The following is a 12,500-nucleotide window of genomic DNA, read 5'->3' as shown; positions in this document are numbered from 1 at the left end:
CCTCGCGTCAAGCGTCTTAGCGTGAAGCGTCCTTGCATGAAGCGTCTTAGCGTGAAGCGTATGCGCGTGAAGCGTATGCGCGAGAAGCGTCCTCGTCTGAAGCGTCTTAGCGTCAAGCGTCGTCGCGTGAAGCGTCTTAGCGTGAAGCGTATGCGCGTGAAGTATCATTGCGTGAAGCGTCCTCGTCTGAAGCGTCTGAGCGTGAAGCGTCATTGTGTGAAGCGTCCTCGTGTGAAGCGTCTGATCGTGAAGCGTCCTTGCGTGAAACATCTTGGCGTGAAGCGTCTGACCTTGAAGCGTCTTGGCGTGATGCGTCTGTGCGTGAAACGTCTTGGCGTGAAGCGTCATTGTGTGAAGCGTCCTCGTGTGAAGCGTCTGATCGTGAAGCGTCCTTGCGTGAAGCGTCTGAGCGTGAAGCGTCTTGGCGTGAAGCGTCTGATCGTGAAGCGTCTGTGCGTGAAACGTCTTAGCGTGAAGCGTCTGAGCGTGAAGCGTCTTAGCGTAAAGCGTCTTAGCGTGAAGCGTCTGATCGTGAAGCGTCTTAGCGTGGAGTGTCTGATCGTGAAGCGTCTGAGCGTGAAGCGTCCTTGCGTCAAGCGTCTTAGCGTGAAGCGTACTCGCGTGGCGTACGAAGTCAGAGAAACAGGGGAGGCGGTGGGGCGGAGGGGGGGGGGGGGGGGAAGTCACAGAATGACCAACAACCTCGGCGGGAGATGGCGTATGGGTCCTCTTATATTATTTATTTTATTTGACATTACCGATTGTGTGTGTGTGTGTGTGTGTGTGTGTTTGTGCGTGTTTAGGATCAAGTTGAGAAAGTTCCAACTATCGTTCTTTTTCATGTACATTAAGTGCATACTTTAATTCTTATACATATTTTTTAACGGTGCAATTTTGCTTTGTTTTGTTTTGTTTTGACGTTTATGTTTACCATAAAATAAAATGTATTTGGGGCAGGGTGCTTCTGTGCTCGACCGGGCTGTTAAAGGCAGCGTGGCGCAAGGGTTATATACTATGGTTCAATGATGATGTCTAAAGGTGCTTTTGATATAATTGTTTTTAGTTGTTTTTTTGTTTGTTGGTTGGTTTTCAAAGTTCATTGGTTGATTCACGGCACGTGACACGGTCATGTGGTCACCACGTGGTGGTATTGGTGACAAGCTCGACACTTTTGTTTATCGGATACATTTATACATATATGTGCGTATATATTTGCATTTAAAAGTAAGGTCGTTTTTGGTTCATGTGTGTAAACAAGTCAGTGTCATAACTATGTGTGTGTGTGTGTGTGCGTGTGTGCGTGCGTATATGTGCGCATATATTTGCACTTAATATTCAGGTTATTTTTGGTTGATGTGTGTAAACAAGTCAGTGTGATAACTTTGTGTGTGTGTGTGTGTGCGTGCGTGCATGCGTGTGTGTGCGTGTGAAATGTTAACATTTTTTTTCTCTGGATAGATACGTTTATGCTAAGCTTATAAGAAAAAAGAAATTACTTGTACATATTGGGTAGTTTCTATCCACCTTCATCAGCAAAGCTGATGCAAAGAAGTCTTTGAGTTGGACAGGCTGTTGGTGAATCTATTTCCACGGCAGCTTTTATTTAAAGCTGCCTCGCCATGCACTTTTTACAGATTTGCTGATAAAGATGGTGAATGACCACTTAAATATATCAAGTATGTCAAAACTTTCGATTTTTTTAGTTAAAAACAACAACAACAACAGCAGCAGCAACAACAACAACAACAACAACAACAACAACAACAACAACAACAACAACAACAACAACAACAACAACAACAACAACAACAACAACAACAACAACAGCAAACAAACAAATAAAATCGGAATTCGTTATTCATTATTTTAAGGAAAGTGATAAAATGGGTAGGCGAACGTTTTTGTTTTGGTTTTGTTTTGTTTTGGGGGGGTTGTTTGTTTGTTTTTTTCTTTTCTTTTCTTTTCTTTTCTTTTTTTTTTCATTTGTTCGTGAGTACTGATTGCAATTTCAGGTGGTTGCTGAAGACATGTTGATCCATCTTTTTGTTTTATTCATCTCGTCATTAATTGCTGAGCCTTGCTCGTGGGTACCTTTATAATTATACACACGCTCTGTGGAATAAATTGGTGGAAAATGTCATTAATCTTGGTTCGTTTGTCTGTCTGTCTGTCTGTCTGTCTGTCACCCTCTCTCTCTCTCTTTCTGTGTGATATTGTTAAAGTGTCGTGTTGTAGTGTAATACATCATATTGTATGGTTCTTTTTTTCTTTCTTTCTTTTTTCTTTGTATTATACTGTGTTGTACTGTATGTTGTGAGGTATAAAGTGGTGCTGTGCTGTGCTGTGCTGTGTTGTGTTGTGCTGTGCTGTGCTGTGCTGTGTTTTGTTGTGCTGTTTTCATTTGTGTTCTGTTGTACTGAGTTGTGTCGTGTGTGTATTGTATCGTGTTATATCGTTTCGTATCGTGTCGTTTTGAACAGTACATTCTCGTCTGTGTGTGTGTGTGGGGGGGGGGAGGGGGGGGTGGGGGGGGGGGGTTGCGGGGGGGGATATGTGTGTACATATGTATATATGTATGTTTCACTTCAAGTGAAAAGACGTTAAACGGACACACACGCACACACAAACACACACACACACACACACACGTGTATATGTATATATATATATATATATATATATATGCAAGCGCGTACACACACACACACGCACGCACGCGCGCACACACACACACACACACACACACACACACACACGATCCATACGCTCATACGCTCGCGCGCCCCGCCCTCTTCTTTAGCTGACCTGCCGAAGTACCATCACCAATGTGTGTGCACGGTGACAGTCACAGGCTATACCTCACGCAGTTTGTCCATCTTCTCCTCTGTGGACTTGAGTCATTCAAACAGGAAAACGCCTGTGTAAGTTCGGGAAAGCTTATATTTTCATAAAACAACCCAATTTTGATACGATTGTCACTGGTACAAAATCACAGATTCACTTATCAAAAAAACATTTTCATCTTTAAAAAGAAAAAGAAAAGAAAAGAAAAAAATAGGGGGGAAAAAAATCCGTTGTCTTTATTATTTTATATATATCCCACTAACATGTCTCAATTAGATTTACATGTGTAATTTATTATATATAATAGATATTTATAATATATATATCCCAAAACATATCTCACTCACAAAATTGCCTAGACCTTCAAGTAAAACCACTGTTGTTCCTAAATATATCATTCATAAGCTAAACATTTCTAAACTCTGAGTGCTGTATAAAATTCAACGTTGCAAATGAAACCCACATCGTATAATTGTCACTAATCAGATCCGTAAGACCTTAAAATCACCAGACGACACAAAACACAGCGACAGCAAATACAACTGATACGGCAATAAACAGACCAATAACCTGTACACGTGCACAAAATACTTTAACATCATTCTACTAATACGTGACTGGTGTCCAGTAAACATGTCATGATTACCACACACACACTTTTTCCGTTTACCAACAACGAATCCTTAATGCCTGATAATCGTCTTAACCATTCTACCACCTCACTTAAATATATATATTTATGTCAGTTGTGGACTATCCTCTCACCGAAATAAGATTGATATTACGAGTCAAGATGTCAGGCTGATATTCTCTAATCTGGATTTCTTCTTCAAGGGACTATACCACTTTTCATCAGCAAAATCAGTTGCATCATTTGAAAGGCGCACACAAGGGAAGCAACTGCGGTTAAATTCAAACCGATGCCACACTGAGAGTTTGCCGGGGTTCACAAATCAAGGGAGTTAATACAAAACCAAAGACAAAGGCCGCACAAGGAGTCGTCGCCCGTGTCATGGAGTTGAGCAGTTCCTTCGCTCTTCCTCTGTGGCCGTCATCCCTGTTATTGTCATGTTTCCTTAATTGTTTCTCTATGACTCAAAAGAGTTAATGGGAATAAACAAACTCAAACTCAAAACTCCGTCGCCAAATAAAAATGTGCCACGCGCGCCCCACACCAAGCCATTAATGCAAAGAAACGTGGTGATAATTATGGACAGTCACTGTCCATCTTCTGCGTGAAGCCATTACTCACATGAACCATCATTGTCCATCTTTTAATGTGAATCCATTACTCACATGGACAATCATTTTTCCATCTTGTGAAGCCATTACTCACATGAACAATCATTGTCCATCTTTAATGTGAATCCATTACTCACATGGACAATCATTTTTCCATCTTGTGAAGCCATTACTCACATGAACAATCATTGTCCATCTTTTAATGTGAATCCATTACTCACATGGACAATCATTTTTCCATCTTGTGAAGCCATTACTCACATGAACAATCATTGTCCATCGTTAATGTGAATCCATCACTCACATGGACAATCCTTGTCCATCTAGTGAAGCCATTACGCACGGATTATTCCGAACTAGAACTACGATTTGTTTTTGTTGGGGTTTTGTTTTGTGTGTTTTTGTTGTTGTTGTTGTTTTTCATTGTAAAGCCACCTCAGTGGAGCCAAATTCAATCCCGGAGATTAGGCGCTATAATTATATAAATTCACATTATGATTTATATATCATCAACTGCGCAAACGTTATCAATTTAAAATCGTGATCATTTCAGTGTTCATCTTTCTTTCCTGCATCCCGCCTCTCATCCCAACTGGACAACTAGCAAGAGACCGTACAAACTGGACACGACAGAATAGCCTGCCCGCGGGGACAAGCTCCCTCGCGCGCAGGTGTCATGTGACATGGATCAGCCAATCACTGAGCGAAGGAAGCCAGCACGGTGCGCTCTCCCAGCTTGCACGTGGGCCGGAAGTTGTCGACCATGCAGCTACTGGTGTTGTCTCCAAAGTGTAGAGAGCGCAGTGCTGTCATCTGGGGAGTTAAAAGAACAGACGTACTGATTATTGATAGTGTGTGTGTCTGTGTGAGAGAGAGAGAGAGTGTGTGTGTGTGTGAGTGTGTGTGTGTGTGTGTATGTGTGTGTGTGTACCTGCTTGCGAGAGAAAGACATAGACAGAGAGAGAGAGTGTGTGTGTGTGTGTGCGTGTGTGAGTGAGAGAGAGAGAGAGAGTGTGTGTGTGAGAGAGAGAGAGAGTTTGAGTGTGTGTACGTGCTTGCAAGAAAGAGACAGACAGAGAGAGAGAGAGTGTGTGTGTTTGTGTGTGTGAGAGAGTGTATGTGTACGTGCGTACGTGCTTGCGAAAGTGTTTATGTGTATGCGCGTGCAGGTGTGTGTGGGTGCGTGCGTATTCGTGCGTAGTACGTTATTGCGAGAGAGAGAGTGTGTGTGTGTGTCTGTCTGTCTGTGTGTCTGTGTCTGTAACTGTGTTTGTGTGATATTCAGGAATAACAAAAAGACCTACAAAGCCACACGCATGTTCAGTGTTCAGACCTGTTCCGAGGAAAACTGAATGACCTCCTCAAACAAAATGAACTGCACGCTCTCATAGCAAGGGGGTGTGGTCAGTGACCCGTGGTAGGTCCAGAAACGTTGGGTGTTCTCTGAAACACATACGCACGCATTCGCGCGGGCGCGCGCACACACACATACACACATGCTCGCGCGCGCGCACGCATGCACGGACACACACACACACTCACACGCACACACATACACACACACACACATACATACATACATACATGCATACATGCATATAGATAGATAGATATATGCATGCATGTGTGTATGTATGTATGTACGTATGTAAACACATACGGAGGCGCAAATAATAATGTACCTTTACACAGCATCTAAATGCCGTCGATCTGCTCGATGGTGTTGATAAAACATCATCATCACACCTCTTTCTGTCTGTCTGTCTGTCTGTGTGTCGGTCTGTCTGTCTGTCTGTGTGTGTGTCGGTCTGTCTGTGTAATAAATCAATCTCCTGTATTCACATCTTATCGCCCACATGTCATCTGGTACTTTGGCAATGTTTTTGTTGTTGTTGTTGTTGTTGTTGTTTTCACGTGGAGCACATAAACCCATAGATCCATTTCACTATGTTGTGCAAGCTCATACATCAGTCTATCATCTGTCTACCTGCAACCTCTGTCTGAACACACACACACACACACACACACACACACACACACCGCCCCCCCACCCCCTATCTCTCTCTCTCTCTCTCTCTCTCTCTCTCTCTCTCTTCTTTTGTTCTTGTTCTTGTTCTCTCTCCATCTCCCTCCCTATTGCAGACACACAGATATACATATACATGCATATATGGAGAGAGAGACACACACACAAACACAAACACAAACACACAGGCACACACACCACAACCACACCACAAATATTCCCACATCATGCCTCAGTCTTTGACATTATCTTACAGTTGGGCCAACAGCAAAGTGAAATCTGTATGATCAGTGGTTTCACAACCACAATAAATATTTTTTAAAATTCATTCACAGCCTAGTCTTCTGTACGGCCCAACACTCGGCTTATATCACAGATTGACATGAGTTTACATTTGGGCCAACAGCAAAGTGAGAGCTGTATTATCAATGGTTTCTCCAGTCAATGGGAAATCATTTACAGCTTAGTCTTTTGTGAAGGACTATGACTCTCAAACTAGGAGGCAAAATTGCACTGGCTCTTAGTGCTGCAGCCTTGTGGGCTAGTTGGCCTTTGGGAGCCATCCCAACGCCGACTGTCCTAAAACCCTCTTGGCCAAGAGCGTGGGGATGTAACTTGGGCAAGACACTCTCCACTGTAATCAAATTCTAGCCCAAATAGTCGGAACAGCAGTTGCCTCCTCTGCTGTTCTGATGGTCATAGTCGGACACGACTGACTATCATATATAGTCTTCTGTGAAGGACTATGACTCTCAAACAAGAGCGCAAGATTGCACTGGCGTTTAGTGCTGCAGCCTTGTGGGGCCTGTTGGCCTTTGGGAAACCATATCCCAAACCCCCGACTGCCCTAAAACCCTCTTGGGCGAGAGAGTGGGGATGTAACTTGGGCAAGATACTTTTTATCATAATCAGACTGTAGCCCAGTATAGTTTGGACCTGGAGGAACGTGGCTGAATGCTTAACCCTTTCACCGCCAAGCTCGCATTTCCCCATGTCACTGAAAGGTGACCATTCATTGGTCTGTTATCCATGAGCCTACTGCTCTTAATGTTCAGTGGTAGGATAGGCCATATTTTCTATACATCGCAGGAGGAATCCCCAGCTGTTCTTAGCCACTATCTTTTCTGTGTTTATACCACAAGGGAATTTTGTACTCTGAATTGACTGGCGTTGAAAGGGTTAAGACGCTCATCTGCCAAAATAGCGTGGGGACCATCCGGACGCCGACTGTTCCAAAACCCTCTTGGCCGAGAGAGTGGGGATGTAACTCGGGAAAGACACTCTCCACCATAAGTGCCACAGAACGTACCGACCGTACGTGCACAGTGACGTCACTGATGACGTCATCAATGAACAGGGGGAATAACTCTGGAGGGCTGAAAATTCCACACGGTTTATCTAGGGCGGTATATCTCCAGATCATTTACTCACTTTTAGGTTTATTGTTTTTGATATTGTTTCATGACATGAAAAAAAACAATTTCTACTGGAAATTATACAAATAATGAGGCCAGGAGACGATATGATTAACAAATAGTAAAGAGTGGTAACTCTCTCCATTACACAAGGTACACAACTTCAAGTCAGTGATGCTTACGCTACCGATTCAGCTAGCATACAGGTAAATAAAAGGTTCTGTGTGGCTTATTCAGGATTAAAGAGGCTATGCCAGTCTTGAATAAAAGCTAATTTGTGTTTGCACATTTCTTCTGTCTTTGCTGCTGTGTGCACATGTCAAATGATTGGTATAAGGACAGGCCCGGCGCTTCCTTTTTTTGAGGAAGTGTCTGGGTTTGTTCCAATGTACCTTTTATTTACCTGTGTGCTAGCTGAATCGGTAGCGTAAGCATCACTGACTTGAAGTTGTGTACCTTGTGTAATGGAGAGAGTTACCACTCTTTACTATTTGTTAATTTCTACTGGGTTTTTTTTTCTCCAGGCACTGAAGGGGGGGGGGGGGGGGTCTTGGATAATTAAAATCTAGCCCAGATAATCAGGACAGCAGCAGTTGCCTCCAGTGCGGCTCTGATGGTCGTAGTCGGACACCGCTGACTGTCATAGACATACCTGGCAGGAGACAGGTCGGATCAAAGGTGACGTCCAGTTCACAGCAGTCCCCTTTACACGTGGCCTTGCTCAGCTGACTGCTGACCATTTCGAAGCCTTTATGGGCATCCCCCACCTGTTGTTGTTTCGCGCGCGCGCACACACACACACACGGACACGGACACACACACACACACACACAGATTTCATTTTTATTTTACTTCTTTCTTTCTTTCTTTCTTTCTTTTTTTCTCTCTCAATCAAAATCACCCCCTAATCTGCCTCCGTTTCGTGAAGGCGAAAACAATAACAATAACAGTAATAACTACAACAACCACAATAACAACTACCAACAAAAGTGTTTTATATTCCATCTTTTTGTTTTTCTCTCTCTTTCTTTTTTATTTTATATTTTTTCTTCAGAACATTTCATCGACTGCTTTTTCCTTCAGTCAAATGCACCCGATCAGATGACCAAGTCCAAGCGGATTCGGACTGACCTAATAGTTATATAATATAGAATGCCTAATGACCACGTGATGGTCACGTGGTGCACGTGTTTGTCCCCTTACCCCGTCAACAGTGACACGAGGATCGGTCTCAAGTTAACTCTCCATACGAACGGCGAAAGAGACGACGTTAACAGCGTTTCACCCCAGTTACCATCATCAAAATATTGCAAGCGGAAGGCTCTTATACTGAAAACGTGAATGTTGACAAAGAATACCACAATTCTGACGACGGAAGCTAAAAGGTTGGGTCATTCAGGCACCCACTGGACATCCGAGGGGTCCGTGTAGAGGAGAAGAGAGGACTGGCCCATACTGAGTGAGTTAACCCACTCACGACGGTCATTTTAGGAAACGAATGATGAGCGCTTAAAGGCAGCTTTCTCAGTCGACTCTACCCAGGTAGACAGCCTGTTGTGCGAATGGTTCTGTACAGCATTTTCGGCTTGGTCTCTTACCGAGGATAGGTGCTATATAATAGTATCCATAGCAGCAGCATCCTCATCGTCATCTGCCTCATCATCACCCTCTTCTTCTTCGTCCTCATCCTCCTCCTCATCATCATCATCATCGCCACCATCATCATCGCCACCACCATTATCACAAACATTATGATCATCATCATCATCATGAACATCACCACCACCACCATCACAAACATTATGATCATCATCATCATCATCATCACCAACACCAGCACCACTACCATTATCATCATCACCATTATCCTCCTCCACCTCTTCCCTTCCTCCTCCTCCTTCCTCCACCACCTCATCATCATCATCATCATCTTCATCTTCACCTTCATGATCATCATCATATCCTCCTCCTCCTCCTCTTCTTCTTCTTCTGCTTCATCCTCCTCCTCCTTCTCATCACCAACATCATTATCATTCTCATCATCATCGATATCATCATCATCATCATCATCTTCATCTTCATATATCCTCCTCTTCTTCTCCTTCTTCTCCTTCCTCCTCCTCCTTCTCTTCTTCTTCTTCTTCTACTTCATCCTCCTCCTCCTTCTCATCACCAACATCATCATCATCCTCATCATCATCATCATAGGTGATGGAGGTGAGGGGTGCACGTGCCCTGTGTGGGTCATGCTGACCTCGATGAACATGCACAGCACGGCCAGCCCGTCCTTCTGACTGGCCGCCTCCTGGAAGCTCTTGTAGTCACTGCTGTTCCAGTGGACCAGGTGCAGCTGAAACACAGACACACACACACACACACACACACACGTGTATATATATATATATATATATATAACACACACACACACACACACGCACGCACGCACGCACACACACACGTTTTTTCAGTTTCAGTTTCAAGGTGTGAAAGCGCGTGGACTGGTCCATACACGCTTCATTACATTACATCTTCTTGTGCCGAGTCCAACAGAGTATATTACGAACTCACCGTCCCTACAATGGTAATGGAAACCTTTACGTGTTTGTCATGTAACCTTGCCACATAAATTGTCGCCAGATATTGTTTGCCTTTAGTTTGCTTCAGTTCAGTTCATTTTAGTTCAGTTTAGTTGGTTTTTTTCATGTGCCTCCATGCGGACGTTTGGGAATTAACCTTGACTTGCTTTGACCTTAACCACTTAACCTTTAACCTTTAACCTTCAACTTTTTAAGTTAAATTGATGTAAGGTAGTGTAAAAAAATCAAAGGTGCAATAAGATGTAGATTAAAAAAAAAAATAATAATAATAATAATAATAATAATAATAAACGACGTTTCGAGCCTTAGACTCTTTGTCAAGTGGAGAGGTGTTGGCAGCAGGCCAACTTTTAACCCTTTAACCCTTCAACCTTCTTTATTAAACCTTTGACCTTCAACCTTTGACCCTTCAACCTTCAACTTCAACCCTTCGACCTTCAACTTTAGCCTTCAACCTTTAACCCTTTGACCTTCAACCTTCAACCCTTTGACCTTCAACTTATAACTCTTTGACCTTCAACCTTTAACCCTTTGACCTTCAACCGTTAACCCCCTTTAACCTTCAGACAGGACGCACCTCCGCCGCGTACACTTTGCCGTCCACAGTGTGTTCGGCGCCTCTGTCGTCCTTTGCCCCCCAGTGAAGGTGGAACTGTGCCAGGCGGTACACCTTTTGGCCCAGTGGTCCCCCGCTCAGCGCTGCAACGTGCCAATAATTATGTCCAAGGTTCGAATCCTTACCTGCCTGCCTGCCTGCCTGTCTGTCTGTCTGCCACCACCACCCCACCGCTGGTTTCGAAGTGAGTCGGTGCACAGACACACACAGACACACAGATAAAGACACACACGCAGACACAGACACACACATACACACACACGCACGCACGAACGCGCGCGCGCGCACACACGCACACACACACACACACACACCCCATCCGATCCACCCACATGGGAAGTAAGTCCACCCCCCCCCCCCACACACACACACACACACACCATCCGATCCACCCACATGGGAAGTAAGTCCACACACACACACACACACACACACACACACACACACGCACGCACGCACACACACACACACACACACACACACACACACACACAGATAGATCGAGGACCCAGGGATTTTCATCCCAGGGGTAAGCCCCGAAGAGGGGGGGGTGGGGGGGTTGGGGGGGTTACGAATAAGCTGCTACACCACCGGTACCCCTCCCTCCCTACTGCCCACCACCCCCCACCCCCACCCCCCCTCACTCACTAGAGTTCTCCTGGACACAGTCGGCCTTGACACTGGCCCCGGTGTTGGAGAGTTGCAGGGCCTCCTCCGGCTGGTAGACGATGGTCATCGGGGTGTCCTTCAGTGCCGTGTCGTAGCGGACCCGCGACGTCTCGATGTTGACGGGCGACTGCTGGGACCCGGCAGCCTCTGGGAACTTGCTGGACCAGGTGGAGGGGCCTGGAAAGAGAGAGAGGGGGGAAGGAGGGGAGGAGGGGGGGGAGGCGGGGCAGTTAAGGGCAAGGTGTCCATCTTCATCATCATCATCATTATCATCATCTTCGCCATCATCATCATCATCATCATTATCACCATCTTCTTCTTCTTCTTCTTCTTCTTCTTCTTCTTCTTCTTCTTCTTCTTCTTCTTCACCATCAGCATCATCATCATCATCATCATCATCATCATCACCTTCTTCTCTTTCTTCTTATCATCATCATCATCATCATCACCATCACCTTCTCCTTTCTTCTTTTTCATCGTCATCTTCGTCCGTGGGCTGCGACTCCCACGATCAGTCGTATTCGATTGGGCTTTTACGCGCATGACAATTTTTACCCCCGCCATGTAGGCAGCCATACTCTGTTTTCGGGGGGGAGGGGTGGGAGGTAGGCGTGGGAGGTACCCACCAGGCAGTCTAGTCAAGGTTAAAGTGATTTCATTGGTTAGGCCTATGACTCGTACAAATGGAGTTCACACACATAAAAGTATTGAAACATGAATTCATGGGTGTTTCTTTCCTGCTGATACCTTTCTTCTTTTTTTTTTTTCTTTTTTTTTTCTTTTTTTCTTTTTGTCGATTCTTAAAATTACGACCTCGTTTCCACAAGAGAGGAACAATGCTGTCTTGAATAATGAAGGATGCCTGTGATAATTATCTACCAGAGCTGAGTATGCAAATCACAAACACACACACACACACACACACACAACACAACACAACACAACACAACACAACACACACACACACACACACACACACACACACACACACACACACAACACAAAACAACACACACACACACACACACACACACACACAGAGAGAGACTCACCATTATTAGCATCATATCCCCAGGTAGTGTCAGCCATGG

The 12,500-nt window shown here is 44.6% G+C and overlaps 2 protein-coding genes across 6 annotated transcripts in view; one reads left to right on the top strand and one right to left on the bottom strand.

Annotated features, from left to right (window-relative positions):
• The window catches only part of LOC143286014 (protein NDRG3-like), a 201,009-nt gene that overhangs the window by 86,095 nt on the left and 102,414 nt on the right, over nt 1–12,500 (top strand). The gene's annotated exons all lie outside the window — the stretch shown is intronic.
• Nucleotides 2,923–12,500, bottom strand: part of LOC143286010 (carbonic anhydrase 2-like) — a 22,421-nt gene continuing 12,843 nt past the window's right edge. For 4 of the 5 annotated variants that reach the window (XM_076593510.1, XM_076593511.1, XM_076593509.1 and 1 more), the window contains exons 2-8: nt 12,462–12,500; nt 11,389–11,586; nt 10,702–10,823; nt 9,782–9,877; nt 8,180–8,294; nt 5,420–5,529; nt 2,923–4,899 (exon numbers count right to left, since the gene is read on the bottom strand). The exon at nt 12,462–12,500 is cut by the window's right edge and continues 235 nt beyond it. In XM_076593510.1, coding sequence (XP_076449625.1) covers nt 4,783–4,899; nt 5,420–5,529; nt 8,180–8,294; nt 9,782–9,877; nt 10,702–10,823; nt 11,389–11,586; nt 12,462–12,498 — 795 coding nt within the window. In that variant the 5' untranslated portion in view covers nt 12,499–12,500 and the 3' untranslated portion in view covers nt 2,923–4,782. The remainder of the gene's footprint in view (nt 4,900–5,419; nt 5,530–8,179; nt 8,295–9,781; nt 9,878–10,701; nt 10,824–11,388; nt 11,587–12,461) is intronic. The other variant, XM_076593512.1, reaches the window with a different exon arrangement.

Source organism: Babylonia areolata, chromosome 9 (genome assembly GCF_041734735.1).
Source record: "Babylonia areolata isolate BAREFJ2019XMU chromosome 9, ASM4173473v1, whole genome shotgun sequence".
NCBI lineage: Eukaryota > Metazoa > Mollusca > Gastropoda > Neogastropoda > Buccinidae > Babylonia > Babylonia areolata.
The sequence above is the reverse complement of the archived record's forward strand: the minus strand, read 5'-3'. Positions and strand labels throughout refer to the sequence as shown.